We start from the raw sequence: 19,361 nt of genomic DNA, 5'->3' as shown, positions 1-19,361 counted from the left end.
ACACACAATCTCTCTCTCACACACACAATCTCTCTCTCACACACACAATCTCTCTCTCACACAAACAGTCTTCTCTGTCTCACACACAGTCTCTCTCTCACACAGTCTCTCTCTCTCTCACACACACACAGTCTCTCTCTCTCTCACTCACACACAGTCCCTATCTCTCACACACAGTCTCTCTCACTCACACACAGTCTCTGTCTCTCTCTCTCTCTCACACACACAGTCTCTCTCTCACACACAGTCTCTCTCTCTCTTACACAGTCTCTCTCTCACTCACACAGTCTTCTCTGCCTGACACACACAGTCTCTCTCTGTCTCACACACACACAGTCTCTCTCTCAAACACACAGTCTCTCTCTCTCTGTCTCTCTCACACACACACAGTCTCTCTCTCACACACAGTCTCTCTCTCTCACACTCAGTCTCTCTCTCTCTCACACACAGTCCCTCTCTCTCTCACACAGTCTCTCTCTCACACACAGTCTCTCTCTCTCACACAGTCTCTCTCTCTCACACACAGTCTCTCTCTCTCACACACAGTCTCTCTCTCTCACACATAGTCTTTCTCTCTCTCACACACAGTCTCTCTCTCTCACACACAGTCTCTCTCTCTCACACACAGTCTCTCTCTCTCTCACACACAGTCTCTCTCTCTCTCTCACAAAGTCTCTCTCTCACACACACACACACACAACAGTCTCTCTCTCTTCACACAGTCTCTCTCACTCACACACAGTCTCTCTCTCTCTCTTACACAGTGTCTCTCTCTCTCACACACAGTCTCTCTCTCTCTCACACACAGTCTCTCTCTCTCTCTCTCTCACAGTCTCTCTCTCTCACACACACAATCTCTCTATCTCACACAGTCTCTCTCACACAAACAGTCTTCTCTGTCTCACACACAGTCTCTCTCTCTCATACACACACAGTCTCTCTCTCTCTCACACACACAGTCTCTCTCTCTCTCACTCACACAGTCTCTCTCTCTCTCACTCACACAGTCTCTCTCTCTCTCACTCACACAGTCTCTCTCTCTCACTCACAGTCTCTCTCTCTCACTCACACACAGTCTCTCTCTCTCACACAGTCTCTCTCTCTCATACACACACAGTCTCTCTCTCTCTCACTCACGCACAGTCTCTCTCTCTCTCTCTCTCACAGTCCCTCTCTCTCACACACCACAATCTCTCTCTCTCACACAGTCTCTCACACAGTCTCTCTCTCACACAAAAAGTCTTCTCTGTCTCACATAGTCTTTCTCTCTCACACACACAGTCTCTCTCTCTCACACATGTAGTCTCTCTCTCTCTCTCACACACACACACAGTCTCTCTCTCTCTCACACAGTCTCTCTCTCTCTTACACACAGTTTCTCTCTCTCTCACACACAGTCTCTCTCTCTCACACACAGTCTCTCTCTCTCACACAGTCTCTCTCTCTCACACAGTCTCTCTCTCTCACAGTCTCTCTCTCACACACAGTCTCTCTCTCTCTTACACACAGTGACTCTCTCTCTCACACAGTCTCTCTCTCTCTCACACACAGTCTCTCTCTCTCTCACACACAGTCTCTCTCTCTCTCACACAGTCTCTCTCTCTCTCACACAGTCTCTCTCTCTCTCACACACAGTGTCTCTCTCTCTCTCACACACAGTGTCTCTCTCTCTCACACAGTCTCTCTCTCTCTCACACAGTCTCTCTCTCTCTCACACACAGTGTCTCTCTCTCTCACACACAGTGTCTCTCTCTCTCACAGTCTTTCTCTCTCTCACACACAGTCTCTCTCTCTCTCACACTCAGTCTCTGTCTCTCTCTCTCTCACACACACAGTCTCTCACACACAGTCTCTCTCTCTCTTACACACAGTGACTCTCTCTCTCTCACACACAGTCTCTCTCTCTCACACAGTCTCTCTCTCTCACACACAATCTCTCTCTCTCTCTCACAGTCTCTCTCTCTCACACACACAATCTCTCTCTCTCTCTCACAGTCTCTCTCACACAAACAGTCTTCTCTGTCTCACACACAGTCTCTCTCTCTCACATACACACAGTCTCTCTCTCTCACACATACACACAGTCTCTCTCTCTCTCTCTCACACACAGTCTCTCTCTCTCTCACTCACACACAGTCTCTCTCTCTCACACACACAGTCTCTCTCTCTCTCTCATACAGTCTCTCTCTCACACACACACACACACAACAGTCTCTCTCTCTCTCACACACATCTTCCCTGTGTCCGTCTCTCACACACAAATATACCTGCCTCTCTTTCTCTTACACAGGCACACTCCCTGTTTCTTTCACACAGTATCCCTCTCATACAAACATGAGTTGACTGATCAATTATGCACACTCCATGGTAATTTGGCACAGCATTGAAACTAGCCATGTGTCTTGGAGTTTGGTTGAAAATGTTTAGAAAGCCGTTCTATATATGCATACTTCACACAGGCCTGGGCACAAGTTAAAAGACTTCAATTTCTCTCTGGTACAGTTAATTTGAAGGCTGTTCTTATCCATAGTGAAACGACTTGTGTGAAAATCAACATGCAAAAAAATACCTCGTTATATGATCTGTGATTGCAGATGGTTTTGTTAGGGATGAGGTTGAACTTTGTTTAACCTGAATCAAATGTAATAGTAAAGTACTCTTTTTGCTGGAAATCTGAACTTGAAACAGAAAATGCTCAAAATATTCAGATCCAGCAGGATCTATGCAGAGAGAAACTGTGTTAACATTTAAGTCCAGTATGGCTCATTTATTGGTGAGCAAAACCTACTTGTCTTTCTAGGTTTAGGTCATCTATATAGGCATTATGAGCCTTAATGCCAATTCACTCTTTGGCTGGAGCCTCTGATCAGAGACATGGGAGAATAGAGTTAAAGCAATGCAGCTGACTGACGCATGTAAAACTAAGTTTGAACTAGTACCTGCAAGAGTTGGGCCTGCAATCTTACTCCATTCCCATGGCTGATCATATTCCTTTGCAGGTCTTGTGTCATCTTGTGGTAACTTGCTTTCTTTTAGGTAAGTAGCGTCACCCTCTGTATCTGAGATTGTATTGTTCTGTTCAAGTTCATAAGGTGTGTCATAAAGCTGAAATTCTTTCTTCTGGTTTTCTTGTCTGTCAATCTCTGGGCAGTAGAAATAAATTTCATGAGTACAGAGTAAAAGAAAGAACCAAAACAGAAAAGAACATTCTAACCAAGATCAAAAGATCATGTAAAGATCAAATTAGTTTAGCAAGTTGCTTCAAACCTGAACAAAAACCACAACCATGAAGGAAATTGCTGTTTCATTTTCCAGAGGCAGAGAGGAGCAGATTGGGAGGCAGATTTTCAAAAAGGTGAAGAAGTAGTAGGGTTGTTGCAATGGGTGACTTCAACTTCCCTAATATTGATTGCAAATTCCTGAGTGCAAATAGTTTAGATGAAGCAGATTTTGTCATGTGTGCAGGAGGCCATGTTGGATTTGGTGCTTGGTAACGAACCAGGTCAGGTGTCAGATCTCTTGGTGGGAGAGCATTTCAGCGATAGTGATCACAACTCCCTGACCTTTACGGTAGTCATGGAGAGGGATATGAACAGACGATATGGGGAAATATTTAACTGGGGGAGGGGGAAATTACAATGCTAATAGGCAGGAACTGTGGAGCATAAATTGGGAACAGATATTCTCAGGGAAATGCACAACAGAAATTTTGAGGTTGTTTAGGGGCCACTTGCTGCAAGTGCTGGATAGGTTTGTCCCACTGAGGTAAGGAAGGGATGGTAGGGTGAAGGAATCTTGGGTCACAAGGGATGTGGAACATCTAGTCAAGAGGAAGAAGGAAGCTTACTTAAGGTTGAGGAGGCAAGGATCAGACAAGGCTAGGAAGTGAAGAATGGATTTAGTACAGCTGGAAAGGGGCATGAAAAAGCCTTGGCAGGTAGGATTAACAAAAGCCCTAAGGCTTTATACTTATGTGAGGACAAGAAAATGGTCAAAGTGAGGGTACTTTGTTTCAGTGTTCACTAGTGAGAAGGAACTTGTTATTTGTGAGGACAGGGTGAAATATACTGGTATGCTCAAACACGTTGATGTTAAGGAGGAGGAGGATGGGCTGGAAATTTTGAAAAATGCAAGGACAGATATAGCCAAGATGGGATATAGCCAAGGTTGCTACAGGAAGCGAGGAAAGAGATTGCTGCGCCTTTGTTGATGATCTTTGCGTCCTCACTGTCCACTGGAGTATTGCTAGATGATTGACTTGGACCCTAATTACCACACTCTGAGAAAAAGAACTGGAAATGGCATCTTCACAAAAAAGGACATCACCAATCCAAGGAAACCTAAACACATAAATAGAAACGGGCAATAACACCAGTGCTTCACCAGAATCTCACTGATGATGTTATCTAGTATAATGACAAAACATCTGAAAATGAACCTTCCAGCTCAGTGAGCAAATTTACATCCAGAACCTCTGTAAGGTCCATCAGTGACTCTCAAGAACAGCACAAACCACAGCCCTCAAGAGATTGAAGCCTCTGAGGAAGGTTTTATTACTTCTCCCATACAATGAAGGCACCAGGGGACTGAACTGTGTTCCAAATCAGCACATCAAGGGCATCTCACCACAAAATGAGCAGCAGTGTTGTTATATTATTCACAGGTGGGAACCATAGGCTAACCAAAAGGTTAATTTGCTTTCTGAGGCATGTTCTTTTTGTTCACTATTTTCAAAATAGAAGGCAAGCAAAAACAATGTGTGAAAGTCGATGCAGTCATTCAATACATTAAATTATTCGAAAGAAGGAAACGAAGGCGGCACAGTGGCTAGCACTGCTCTCTCACAGCACCTGGGCCCTGGGTTCAATTCCAGCCTCGGGCGACTGTGTAGAGTTTGCACATTCTCCCCGTTGTCTCCTCTGGGTGTTCTGGTTCCCTCCCACAGTCTAAAGATGTGCACGTTATGCAGATTAGGTAAATTGGCCATGCTAAATTGCCCATAGTATTCAGGGGTATGTAGGTTGGGTGCATTAGTCAGGGGTAAATGTAGAGTAATAGGGTAGGGGAATGGATCTGGCTGGGTTACTCTTTAGAGGGTCAGTGTGGACTTGTTGGGCCAAAATGGCCTGTTTCCACACTGTAGGGGTTCTGTAATTGTTGCTGTAAGTAGCTCTGAGTGGTAGAACTAACAGATTTCTTTGTTATTTCAGCCATCATCAAATTAGCATAGAGTAAATTACATTAGCAACTTGAAAACATGGCTCAAAGATTTTGATTCATGGACAACTGCCACCAGTACTGGGGAAAGTGAAAGCGAAAGCTGTACATTCGGACTGTTCCTTGCTGGGATCAATATTCTAGCAAGTCATACAACTGAAATGATAGAGAGGAAGGCATTCTAAACAGAGTGTCTCGATGAATCACGAGAGGGGAGAATTACTAGGTTTAAATGAAAGGACAAAGCAGAGTAAGGTAGCAACAAATGTAATAATAATCAGACTGTCAGGACAGAAAAATTTGAGAGTGTGTCAACAGAAGCACAAAAATAGTAAAAGGTATAACTAAAGATATTTCACCTGAATGAGCACAGAAATTGTAACAATTTAATGTTAATTAAATGTGCATTTTACAAAGTTTGTGACTGCAAGGTGACAAAGACTGGGACCTGAATATCTACGAGTATTTGACATTTTGGAACGATGAGAGGAAAAGATGGTGGCGTAGCTTGGTTAATTGAGGATCACATTAGTTGTTTTGTAGGAGATGACCTCAGTTCTAAAGATGTAGAATCAACAAACAGTAAAGGTAAAAAGTCACTTGTGGGAACAGTTCATAAATCCCCTGGCTGTAACTGCTCTATAGGATCAAGTACACAGGAAGATATGATGGGGGCCTTAAATATTCACAAGGATCCTGATATATAGGCTTCTGTGGCAAGGATTTCCAAATACCATAACTTTTTTTTTTTAGATTAGATTAGATTACATTAGATTAGATTAGATTAGATTAGATTACATTACAGTGTGGAAACAGGCCCTTCGGCCCAACAAGTCCACACCGACCCGCCGAAGCGCAACCCACCCATACCCCTACATTTACCCCACTACGGGCAATTTAGCATGGCCAATTCACCTGACCTGCACGTCTTTGGACTGTGGGAGGAAACCGGAGCACCCGGAGTAAACCCACGCAGACATGGGGAGAACGTGCAAACTCCACACAGTCAGTCGCCTGAGGCGGGAATTGAACCCGGGTCTCTGGCGCTGTGAGGCAGCAGTGCTAACCACTATGCCACCGTGCCGCCCACCAACTGTTGGAAAGAAAATGACTCCTCCTCATCTTAGTCTTAAATTGGTGCGCCTTTATTTTGAGACAATGTACTCTAGTCCTAAACACTCCCATGAAGGGAAATATCCTCTCAGCATTTATCTTGTTCAGCCTCTTAAAAATCTTACAAGTCTCAATGAGGTCACTGCTCTTCCTTCTAAACTCCAGCGAGTAGCGTCTAAACCTGTTTCGCCTTTGCTTATATGAAAATCCATCTATACTAGGGATCATCCAAGTGAACTTTCTTTAAAGTTGAAAATGTGTTGCCGGAAAAGCGCAGCAGGTCAGGCAGCATCCAAGGAGCAGGAGAATCGACGTTTCGGGCATGAGTCCTTCTCCTGCTCCTTGGATGATGCCTGACCTGCTGCGCTTTTCCAGCAACACATTTTCAGCTCTGATCTCCAGCATCTGCAGTCCTCACTTTCTCCTAGAACTTTCTTTAAAGTGCCTCCAATGAAATGTTTCCTTAAATAAGCTAACCAAAACTGTTCAGTGCTCCAGCTGTGGTCTCACCAGCATCTTGTGCAGCTGCACTAAGACATATCTATTCTTATATTCCGAACCCTTGAAATAAGGGTCAACATTCCATTATTAGTCCAGATTACCTGCTGCACCTGTGTACTAGCTTTTGTGCTTAATGTACAAGTAACCCCAAGTCCCTTTGTGTTGCAGCTTTCTGCAGCTTGTTTAGATAATGTTTTTTTTTGTTCTCCCTTTCAAAATTAGAAACTTCACATTTTTACACATTAGACTCCATTTGCCAATATTTTGACCACTCAATTAGGTTTATTGTTTATGTTTATCAATACTTTTCTGGAAACTCGCACTTGTCTTTCCACCTATTTTCATACTGTCGACAAACCTGTCCACAGTACATTCACTTCATTCCTCCAAATCATTAATATGTATTATTAACAGTTATGATCCCAACATTGACCCCTGTGAAATCCCACTGGTCACGGATTGACAACCTGAAAGAGAACTCTTTATCTCCACTTGCTGTTTCATGCTCTTTAACCAATTTTCCAACCATACCAATATACTTCCTCTAACATTGTGGGCTCTTGTCTTATTACATATTACTTTGTGAGGAATCTTGTTGAATACCTTCTGGAAGTTCTGAATAGTAAGTTGAAGAGACAGGTCAGGTTGGAACATGACAGGGAGTAAGGAATGCCTATTGGATTAAATTGCATTTATTTAAAGCAAGAGGGCTGACAGGTAAGGCCGATAAGCTCAGGGTGCGGACAGGTACGCGGGACTAGGATATTATAGCCATTACAGGAAGGTGGCAGGTGGCAACTTAATATGCCAGGGTACTGGTGGTTTAGGTGAGACAGAGGTGGTGGAAGGAGGGGAAGGGCAGTTTCATTTAGATTAAGGTGAATATCACAACCGTAATCAGAGATGAAATAACAAAGGATTATCCAATAAGGCTTTGTGGGTGGAGATCAGGAATAAGAAGGGGATGGTGACATTATTGTGACTTTACTGTAGGCCACCAAATAGACAATGGGAACTAGAGGAACAAACATGCAAGGAGAGTGTGGAGAATTGCAGGAGCAATAGGGTTTTCACAGCAGGGGATTTTCATTTTCCAAACATAAGCTGGGACTGCCAGTGTTAAGGGCTTAGATGGAATGGAATTTGTTAAGTGCATTCAGGAAAGGTTCCTCAAGCAGTATATTGAGGGTCTTACTCGGGAAGGGACAAAACTTCTCAGCCCATCTGGTCCAGATCCTGTTGTAATCTGAGGTAACCCTCTTCGCTGTCCACTACACCTCCAATTTTGGTGTCATCTGCAAACTTACTAACTGTACCTCTTATGCTTGCATCCAAATCATTTATGTAAATTACAAAAGTAGAGGACCCAGCACCGATCCTTATGGCACTCCACTGGTCACAGGCCTCCAGTCTGAAAACAACCCTCCACTACCACCTTTGAGCCGTTTTGTATCCAAATGGCTAGTTCTCCATGTATTTCATGAAATCTAACCTTGCTAATCAGTCTCCCATGGGGTACCTTATTGAATGCCTTACTGAAGTCCATATAGATCATATCTACTGCTCTGCCCTCATCAATCTTCTTTGTTACTTCTTCAAAAAACTCAATCAAGTTTGTGAGATTTCCCACACACAAAGCCATGTTGACTATCCCTAAGCAGTCCTTGCCTTTCCAAGTACATGTACACCCTGTCCCTCAGGATTCCCTCCAACAACTTGCCCACCACCGAGGTCAGACTCCCTGGCTTGTCTTTACCGCCTTTCTTAAACAGTGGCACCACGTTTGCCAACCTCCAGTCTTCCGATACCTCACCTCTAACTATCGATGATACAAATATCTCAGCAAGAGGATTGCTAAGGGGAAGGCAATTATGATGTGGTTAGACAAGATTTAGGATGCATAGGATGGGGAAGGAAACTGCAGGGAATGGGCACAATTGAAATGTGGAGCTTATTCAAGGAACAGCTACTGCTTGTCCTTGATAAGTATGTACCTGTCAGGCAGGAAGAAAGTGGTTGTGCAAGGGAGCCATGGTTTACTAAAGAAGTTGAAGCTCTTATCAAGAAGAAAAAGAAGGCGTATGTGAGGATGAGGCATGAAGGCTCAGTTACAGCGCTTGAGAGTTACAAGTTAGCCAGGAAAGACCTAAAGAGAGAGCTAAGAAGAGCCAGGAGGGGGCTTGAGAAGTTGTTGGCAGGTAGGATCAAGGAAAACACTAAAGCTTTCTATAAGTATATCAGGAGTAAAAGAATGACTAGGGCCAAGCAAGGATAGTAGATAAGTCTGGATGGGATTCAGTAAGGCTGGATGGGATTTGTCCTACGAGTCTCTGTGAAGCCAGGGAGAAGATTGCAGAGCCTTTGGCTTTAATCTTTATGTTGTGATTGTTTATAGGAATAGTGCCAGAAGACTGGAGGATAGCAAAAGTTGTCCCCTTGTTCAAGAAGGGAGTAGAGACAACCTTGGTAAATTTGGACCAGTGAGTCTTACTTCGGTTGTGGGTAAAGTGTTGGAAATGATTATAAGAGATAAGACTTGGAATCATGTAGAAAGGAATAAGTTCATTTGGAATAGTCAACAAGGTTTTGTGAAGGGTAGCTTGTGCCTCACAAACTTTATTGAGTTCATTGAGATGGTGACCAAACAGGTGAATGAGGGTAAAGCAGTAGATGTGGTGTATATGGATTTCGGTGAGGTGTTTGATAAGGTTCCCCATGGTACGCTATTGAACAAAATATGGAGGCATGGGCCTGACAGTGATTTTAGCAGTTTGGATCAGAAGTTGGCTAGCTGAAAGAAGACAGGGGGTGGTGTTTGATAGGAAATGTTCATCTTAGAGTTCAGTTATTACTGGTGCACTGCAAGAATCTGTTTTGGAGCCACTGCTGTTTGTCATTTTTATATATTTATCTAGATAAGGGCGTAGAAGGATGGGTTAGTAAATTTGGGGATGGCACTAAGGATGGTGGAGTTGGGGATAGTGCTGAAGGATTGTGCAGGTTACAGAGGGACATAGAGAAGCTGCAGAGCTTGGCTGAGAGGTGGCAAATGCAGTTTAATGGGGAAAAGTGAGAGGTAATTCACTTTGGAAGGAGCAATAGGAATTAAGACTACTGGGCTGATGGTAAGAATCTTGGTAGTGTAGATGAACAGAGAAATCTTGGTGTCCATGTACATAGATCCTTGAAAGTTGCCACCCAGGTTGACTGAGTTGTTAAGAAGGTACATGGTGTGTTAGCTTTTATTGGTAGAGGGATTGAGTTTCAGAGCCACAAGGTCATCCTACAGGTGTACAAAACTCTGGTGCGGCCGCACTTGGATTATTGTGTACTGTTCTGGTTGCCACATTATAGGAAGGATGTAGAAGCTTTGGAAAGGGTTCAGAGGAGACTTACTAGGATGTTGCCTGGTATGGATGGTAGGTCTTATGAGGAACGGCTGAGGGACATGAGGCTGGTTTTGTTAGAGAGAATGTTGAGAGGTGACTTAATCAAGAAATATGAGATAATCAGTGGGTGAGAGCCTTTTTCCTCGGATGGTGATGGCTAGCATAAGGGGGCATAGCTTTAAATGGAGGGCAGATAAATATAGGACAGATGTAAGACATAGTTCCTTTACTCAGAGAGTAGTAGGGTATGAAAAGCATTGCCTGCAACTGTAGTAGACTCGCCAACTTTAAAGGCATTTAAATGATCATTGGACAAACACATAGATGAATATTGAATAGTGTAGGATAGATGGGCTTCAGGTTGGTTCCACAGGTCAGCACAGCATCGAGGACCAAAGACTTTGTACTGCGCTGTTCTATTTTCTAATGTTAGCCATGGGTCAGGTCCTGGAAGACTGGAGGATAGTGAATGTTGTGCTATTATTTAAGGAGAGCTGCAAAGAAAAGCCTGGGAACTATAGACCAGTAAGCTTAACATCTGTGGTAGATAAGTTATTTGAGAGGATTCTGAGGGATAAATTTGGAAAGACAGGGTTTGATTAGGAGTAGTCAGCATGCTTTGTGAGTGGGAGATCATGCTTCACAAATTTGTTAGAGTTCTTTGATGAAGTGACCAGGAATTTTGACGAGGGCAGGGCAGTAGATGTAGTATGGATTTCAGTAAGGTTTCAGATAAGGTTCCACACAGTAGGCTACTCTGGAAGGTTAGATCGCATGGAATCCAGGGGGAGCAGGCAAATTGGCTTGATGGTAGGAAGCAGACGGTAAAAGTGGAAGGACACTTGTCGGACTGGGGGCCTGTGACTAGTCAAGTGCCTCAGAGATTAGTGCTGGGCCCATTACTGTTCATTATCTATATCAATGATTTGGATGAGAGTGTACAAGGCATCATTAGTCAGTTTGCTGGTGACACTAAAATAGGCGGTATTGTGGACAGTGAGGAAGGTTGTCAGAAATTGCAGCACGACCTTGATCAGCTGGGGAAGTGCAACAGAAAATGGCAAATGGAGTTTAATATAGATAAGTATGAGGTCTTGCATTTTGGAAAGTCAAATCAAGGCAGGAGTTTCATGGTGGATGGTACGGCCTTAAGGATTGTATTGGAATACAGGGATTTTGGAGTTCAGATTCACAGTTCTCTGAAAGTGGAGTCACAGGTAGGCAGGGCAGTGAATAAGGCTTTTAGCACACTATCCTTCATCAGTCAGGGCATTGAGTATGGGAGTTGGGAAGTTATGTTACAGTTGTACAGGACTTTGGTGAGGCCGCACTTAACAGTACTGCATTCAGTTTTGACCACTTTGTTATTAAACTGGAAAAAGAGCAGAAGAAATTTACAAGGATGTTGTCTGAACTCAAGGGTCTGAGTTATAGTGCGAGGTTGGACAAGCTAGGACTTTGGAGCATTCAAGATTGAGGGGAGATCTTATAAAAGTATATAAGATCATGTGAGGCATGGATAAGGTGAATTCTCTCAGTCTTTTTCCGAGGGTGGCAGAATTGAGGACTAGAGGGCATCAGTTTAAGGTTACAGGAGAGAGAATAAAAGGGAACCCAAGGGGCAACATTTTTAAACAGAGGGTTTTATGCATACGGAATGAGCGTCCGGCAGAAGTGGTTGAGGAGGGTACATTAATAACATTTAAAAGGCATTTGGACAAATACATGGATAGGAAAGGATTAAAAGGATATGGGCCAAGTGCAGGGAAATAGGGTTAGCTTGGACGGACATTTTTGGTCGGCTTGGACCAGTTTGGGTCAAAGGGCCTGTCTCTGTGCTGTCAGACTCTATGACTCTTAAGTTCAAATAAGTAAATATTCTGTTTTCCCTCTATCCACTCGAGAGTTCGTTGAAAAACATATTTCTTTTCACAGTGGGGAAAAAATTAGAATAAAAAAACTGTGTGCTGCAGGGGTGTGGTGGGGTCTCTGGTTGGGAATGTGGTGGGGGTGTGGTGGAGGTGTGGTGGAGTTGTGGTGGGCAGGTGTGGTGGGGTGGAGTGCATTGGGGTTGTGGTGGGGGCTGTGGTAGGGGATGTGGTGGAGAGGATATGGTGTGTTTGTAGTGGTAGATTGTGGTGGGGGATATGTTGGAGATGATGGTGGTTGGGGTGTCGTGGGCGTGTGTGGTGGGAGGTTGTGGTGGGGAATTGTTTTGCGGGTATGTGGTAGAGGGTTGTGGTGGAGGCTGTGGTAGGCATGCTCAGAGGGCACCTCCTCCAGCCTACCTAACAGTAGGTAGAGGCAAAGGAAATGTCTCAGGGACAGGAAGAACTCAAAGCAAGCTGTACAAGTGCAACAACTCTAGCCAAGAGCGACATTTTGCAAGATAATTCTTAAATCCGGGACATGAGATTACAGGCTAGCAGGGTGCCAGAACCTCCCCGTGGAGGGCCCGGACTGACCCAACCCTCAACCTGATGTGACAGAGATACCACTGTCTTCAGGGATGTATCCCAATCTGCAATAATGGTTGCAGGCCTCTCCATTATGGGTATGTTATCAGCAGTGGGATAAAGAAGGGAATCCCTTAGTGAATGGCAGTGTTGGAAGTTGCCCTGTTGCATTCCTTTGGGACACTAGGGGAATCCGAACGACCGTCAACACTACCCATGTCAATGACACAGATTAGAAAAGTAAAATCATTTTAAGTGAATTTACAAGATATTCACAAGTGGGGCAGGTGAGTGTACCACTGAAGGTCAGTGTGGGAGGTGTAGTATTAGAATATTCAGTGGTCCTTTTTAAATTAGCTAGAAAGCAAGAACATATCCCATGAGTGACTGTATGACAAAAACAGGACTCTGTTTTGATCCTGTTAATTGCATAATTTGACAAATGCCAATTTGACAAAAGTCTTGAGTCGGGAAAACTGCACACTCATCCCATTGGGAGAGTATCAGGATAGGATATGCACAGTTGAGCTAATTTCTACTGGAGTGTTGTCAGGGTTCATAAACTTTGCAGTACCTAGTGTATATGATGAGGAATTAATTGAATTGGCTGAAGATTGGTATTTGTAATACTAGGGACCATTAGAGGAGGCTGAGCTAGATCATCCATTCGGCACTTCTGGCTGAAGATTGCTGTGAATGACTCAGTTTTATCTTTTGCACTGATGTGTTGGCCTCTTTCATCATTGAGGATGCTGATTATTCGTGGAGCCTCTTCCTCCTGTGAGTTGCTTGATTGTCCACCACCATTCACAAGCAGTTTCAGCAGGATTGCACAGCTTAGATCTGATGTTTTGGTTGTGGGCTCACTTAGCTTTATCACTTGCTGCTTATACACTTAATCCAATTCAGTAGTTTCAGCACCTCTGGCTCTAAACCTCTCTTCAAATAAAAAGCAGGACAAAGTACACCTCTCAAAGCCTATCATCATATAAAATACACTTTTCAAACCTATCATCACACCGACTCCTTTAAAAAAGCGGAACCAGCAATGTATAAGGATTCTTTTTATTTAAAAAAATTAGTTTTACACTATTAGTACATAACATGTATATTATATTAACCCTAAGCATGCAAACATTTAATACTACAGTCCATTTCATTCTATTTCTACTGCCACCGAACACCTTCATCTTCCTTCAGAAAAGTTGAGACAATGTGTAGGCAATTCCGTTTTATCATTCTGCCACATGTATATTTTCAAATTAAATAGGTGTAACAAAAAACTGCATCTATACAGTCTGGCAATATCTTTTTCCAAATGTTAAAGGATCATCAGTTTATATAATTGTTTCAGACACTTTACTGGCAACATAAATGCTGAAATGTTGCAACATCAACACCAAACTCAAGGTCTCTTTCTCAATTGTGGTATATTTCTGTTGATAAATCTTCAACTTTCTTGAAAAATACCCAATAGGTCTTTCTATCTTCTTATTGTCTTCTTGCACTGACATCCACATCACTTGCATTGATAGTCACCTTTGAATGACTTTGCGTAATTCGGTGTGGCTAACAATGGAGGCAGTGGTTAACACAGCTTTCAGGCTATCAAATGCCTTCAGACATTCCTCCATCCACTGAAATGTTTTGCAGTTCTTCAACAAATTAGTGGAGCAACCATGTTGCTAAAATTTGGTATGAAATTTTGACTTAAAAACACTCTGTCCCAGGAATCATAGTGCTTCCCTTTTCATGGATGGTTGCAGAAACTCCCCTTTGTTTTCAAATCCCATGGGGCCTCCTGTTCATGTCCAATGATATGGTCTAGGGATGTGACTTGGGCTTTTGCAAACTCACTGTTAGCCAGGTTTATCACCAAGCCCATCTTCTGAAATTAACTGAGCAATTCCAATGCATGCTCCAAATGTTCCTTCCATGTGTGACTAAAATCATCAGATCATCGATGTACGCCATACAATCGGATAATCCCAAAACGACTTTGTTGGTTAGTCTTTGAAAAGCAACTGGTGCATTTTTCATACCAAATGGCATAACTTGAAAATGGTAAAGTCAGTTCAGTATCACGAAAGCTGAAATTGCCTTTGCTCTCTTGGATAAAATCTAGCTTCAAAATAAAAGTCGCTTGTCCCATATTCTCAAATATAGTCTTCCAGCCGTGGAATAGGATACGAATCAGATTTTAGAACTGCATTGACTTTGTGGTAATCAACACATAGGTGCTGGATACCACCCAGTTTTCGCACGTTACTAAGAATAAGCTCCATTCACTGCAACGCACTTTGATCATATTTTTTGAACCTGTGCCAATTTTGAAGGGTTGAGTTTACAAGCTTAATTGTAAATTAAGCTACATTATGCATAATCATGCTAGTAACTCAGTTTATTCCCACTCTCTCCGTGTGACTGTACTATTTCAGACCATTTTGATTTTCCTCTAGAAAGGAACTCAATAATTTACTCATTATCTAATTTAATTTGAGAAATATCAAATTCAAATTTATCTGGATTTGGTTTTTCACTCCAAGTTGTAATAAGTTCTGCATTCACTTTTTGCTTTTCTTTCCTATCAAAATACCATTTAAGTATATTTACATGACACATTCAGGGTTTTCACCACTCCATTTCCTTTTAATTTGATAAGACTTAGCAACCTTAGTTTTAAAACTTCATCTACCACTGGTAGTAATACTAATATGTTATCTCCTTCCGCAAAACTACAAATTTTGGATTTCTTGTCTGTTTCCGGTTTTATCACATGCTTTCAAATGCTATCTAGCCAGCTCACTCACTCTACTTAATATTCCCCTAAAATTTGAAACATTGTCCGAATATGTCATCTCTGAACTCTTACTTAGCAAGCTTTCCTCAATGAATTTCATTGGTCCTCTCACCTCGTGACGAAAACTAATTCAAATGGACTGAATTTAGCTGATTCATTATGTGCATCCCTAAATGTGAAAAATACAAAAATAATTCCTTTCTCCCAAACCTCTGGATAGTTTTGACTATAATCACTTGACATGGTTTTAAACCTTGATGCCACAATTTTAATGTTCCTTGTAATTCTGGATTGGATACAATTAATTTAAATTGTTTTATTCCTAAGCTCTCCATAACTTCCTTGAGAAATTTTGATGAAAGATTTGAGCCTTGATCTGATTTTTATATCTGTGGGTTGTCCATATCTAGTTAAAAAAAATTCTGCAATCCTTCGAGCCGTGAAATTGCATATTGAAATGGCCTCCGGACGTCAAGTAGACACATCCATTATAGTCAACAAACATTGATCCCACCTTTTGTTTCAGGGAGAGGTCCTACAAAATAAATTAAGACTCTTGTAAAAGATTCTTCAAATGCTAAAATAGGTATAATAGGTATTTGTCTCTGCCTGAGGTTTTCCTATTACCTGACACGCAACATGTCTGGCCAAATTTAACCATATCTCTGTGTAGTTTAGGCCAATAAAAATGTTTTGTATTTTGTCTCAAGTTTTCCTGACCCCCAAATGATCTCTTACTGGTACCTCATGTGCTGCCTGCCACATCTCCTTTCTATAGCCCATGGGTAATAGAACTTTGATGAAATTCTGCCCATTTTTCATCTGCCTGAATATGTAATCACAGAATCTTTACAGTATGGAAGTGGGCCCTTTGGCGCATCTAGTACACACCAACCCTTCAAACAGCATCCCAAGCAGACCCACTCCCCTACCCTATACCTGTAATCCTGCATTTCCATGGCTAATCCACTTAATATACACACATATATGATAAACAATTTAGCATGGGCAATTTCACATGGTCAATTTATCTAACCTGTTTGGACTGTGGGAGGAAACCAGAATACCCAGAGGAAACCCACACAGACAAGGGAAGAATGTGCAAACTGCACATAGACAATCACCTTTGGATTTGGTGTGATTGAACCTGGGTCTCTGGCACTGTGAGGCAGCAATACAAACCATTGAGCAACTGTGCTGTCCCACATGGTCGCCATTTCCACAACAAGGCTTCATTTTAAAGATAGTAACATTCCACAAGATACTCAGATTCTTCTGCTGTGTTTGTGTTTTGATACTTCTGCTTTTTTTTAAATCTTTTTATTGCAATTTAACTAAACTCTCTGAACTAAAAATATCCACTTTGTCCTCCACCTATTCTTGTTTTTTCCCCTCAACAATTTGAGCAAAAATACTTTTGGATAAATCAACTTCAACTTCTCTACCTTTGTTCTTTCATTTCTATTTCCACTTGTGGCTTTGTGACCTTGTTACCACAGTCAGGAAAAATCCCAGGATATACTTTCTGGAGCTTTTCAACCATAGTAGGCATCACTCCAAACTGTGATCCAGCTATATCAATCCAGAGGATAAACTGTATCTCCAGAACAGAGAATTTCTCTATTACGCCAACTAGCACTTCACCACTTTTCACGACTCTCCAACCTTATGCTATAAATGAGGCACTACTCTTCTCACCATGAATTGCACATATTATCATCTTTTCTGGCATCTCTCACCAAAGATTGACTTTCTCTTCTGTCTCTTAAAATTTTAATTTCTTTACTTAGTTCTCCTGGTGCACATCCATAAACCTTACTCAGACAGGTAAACCTTTTAAAGAGATGGGGTACTTTCTTACGAACCAACTCCTGACCAGGCACTGGGATCTCCTTTATAATTTTAATAAACCTCACTGGCTTATCCTCTTTGACCATCTCTGTCTTCCCACTGCTTTTCTTAAACTGACATGACACCACATTAAATTCATGTGAAAGCAGCAGTGAAACAAAAACTTTTACTTTCAAATAAACCTGTTGGACTTTAACTTGGTGTGGTGTTATTTTTAAGTTTATTCACCCCAGTCCAACACCTGCACCTCCACATAATTTTTAAAACTGCCAATGCTGTGACTTTACTTCATAACGTCTACTTCTCTCTTCCCCACCATGGGTTTCTTTTCTAACCTGTGGCAAATTATGTTTACTATATTCAATGAGATCTCCTTTTCCCGTACCACATGAAGATTTCTCTTTTCCTCAATTTCCATCTCTCACAGATTGAAACTAATGTCGAAAGGCAAACTTTGATTTATGAACTAACTCATAATCATTTGTAATTTCTGCTGCTACTCTTGCAGTTTTAAGATTCAGATCTTGCATGAGTGCTCACTATTTCAGGAAGTGAATTTTTTAACTCCTTCAATATAACAGTCTCTCTAACAGCATTGTATGTTTGATCCATTTTCAATACCCTTATCTATCTATCAAAGTTACTTTGTTTGATCCTTTCAAACTCTAAGGACATTTGACCAAGGTTAAGAATCACACAACACCAGGTTATAGTCTAACAGGTTTATTTGGAAGCACACTAGCTTTTGGAGCGTTATTCCTTCATCAGGTGGTAACCTGGTGTTGTGTGAATTTTAACTTTGTACACCCAAGTCCAACACCGGCATCTCCAAATCATGACTACATTTGACCAGGTTTCCTCCTTAGATTTCTTCAATGTCTGCAGGCTTCTAGCACTGGTTCATATGCACACAAAAAAGTCAAAGTTAAAATTCACACAACACCAGGTTATAGTCCAACAGGTTTAAATTGGTGCACACTAGCTTTCGGAGCATCACCTCTTCATCAAAGGAGTGCCGCTCCGAAAGCTAGTGTGCTTCCAATTAAACCTGTTGGATTATAACCTGGTGTTGTGTGATTTTTAACTTTGTGCACCCCAGTCCAACACCGGCATCTCCAAATCATGATAAAAAAGTCAATAATCAGATTTAAACAAGGACACGAGGTAATGAGTATGTGAGGAGAAAGTGAGGACTGCAGATGCTGGAGATCAGAGCTGAAAATGTGTTGCTGGAAAAGCGCAGCAGGTCAGGCTCATGCCCGAAACGTCGATTCTCCTGTCCTTAGATGCTGCCTGACCTGCTGCGCTTTTCCAGCAACACATTTTCAGCTCTGATGAGTATGTGACCAAACTTTAGAGGATATCAACAGTTCATGTCATCACCCGAGTCAGTACAAGGACAGTTTCGTTATCACTATTCTAGTAATGTGATCAACAGACTAACAAGTTCATCACAGGCACAGCAGGAATGTGGGATGGACATCATGTTCATCAGCATGAGTTTGATTGACATGTTTAGGGGGCAAAAACTGTATAAATACTAAAGATTGTGAATACCATTTTCGGAATAATCGGAGAGAACATGAGGTTGGTAAGTGCTGGTACTGCTTCTCTGCTGAAGTTTTAGAATCTCTACTTAGACTAGGCCTTGGTGTCTTGTTACTCTGTAACTGTGATACTGTAGCAAATGTTTAAATAAATATGCTAAACGTTTAATCGACTGCTTGTAAGAATTTTATTCCAGGCAATTGAACGATCTCAGGGAAAGAACCAGGGAAGGTTAAGTAGACTCCAATTGGGAGTTCTCCCTTACCCACTGAAGCTCTCAGGGAGGCTTCGACACCATTCCCAGGAAACTCTTAGCTATTGAAAGAGCCATTCATACACAACGCACAACCCACTTAAACCAACTAAATGAAACACCCCAAAAAAAAATCAACCTCATCCCTCACTGTCTTTGTGCCCAATAGTCCCACAATCCAACCTGGAATTCAAGAATTTGAATTTGGACAAGCTCCCAGTTTGTTATAGACC

At 42.0% G+C, this 19,361-nt stretch overlaps 1 protein-coding gene across 2 annotated transcripts in view; it reads right to left on the bottom strand.

The window, feature by feature from the left end:
- The window catches only part of LOC122557747 (SH2 domain-containing adapter protein F-like), a 357,025-nt gene that overhangs the window by 189,244 nt on the left and 148,420 nt on the right, over positions 1 to 19,361 (bottom strand). For both annotated transcript variants that reach the window (XR_015760338.1, XM_087996898.1), the window contains exon 3: positions 2,940 to 3,143. Coding sequence is in view for 1 of the 2 variants with exons in the window: in XM_087996898.1 (XP_087853024.1) it covers positions 2,940 to 3,143 (204 nt within the window). In the remaining variant the exon portion in view is untranslated. The remainder of the gene's footprint in view (positions 1 to 2,939; positions 3,144 to 19,361) is intronic.

The sequence above is a fragment of the Chiloscyllium plagiosum genome, unplaced genomic scaffold (genome assembly GCF_037043375.1).
Source record: "Chiloscyllium plagiosum isolate Xiang-an unplaced genomic scaffold, Cpla_swu_hap1 HiC_scaffold_2, whole genome shotgun sequence".
NCBI lineage: Eukaryota > Metazoa > Chordata > Chondrichthyes > Orectolobiformes > Hemiscylliidae > Chiloscyllium > Chiloscyllium plagiosum.
Note: the sequence above shows the minus strand (reverse complement) of the source record. Positions and strands in the feature narration are given on the sequence as shown.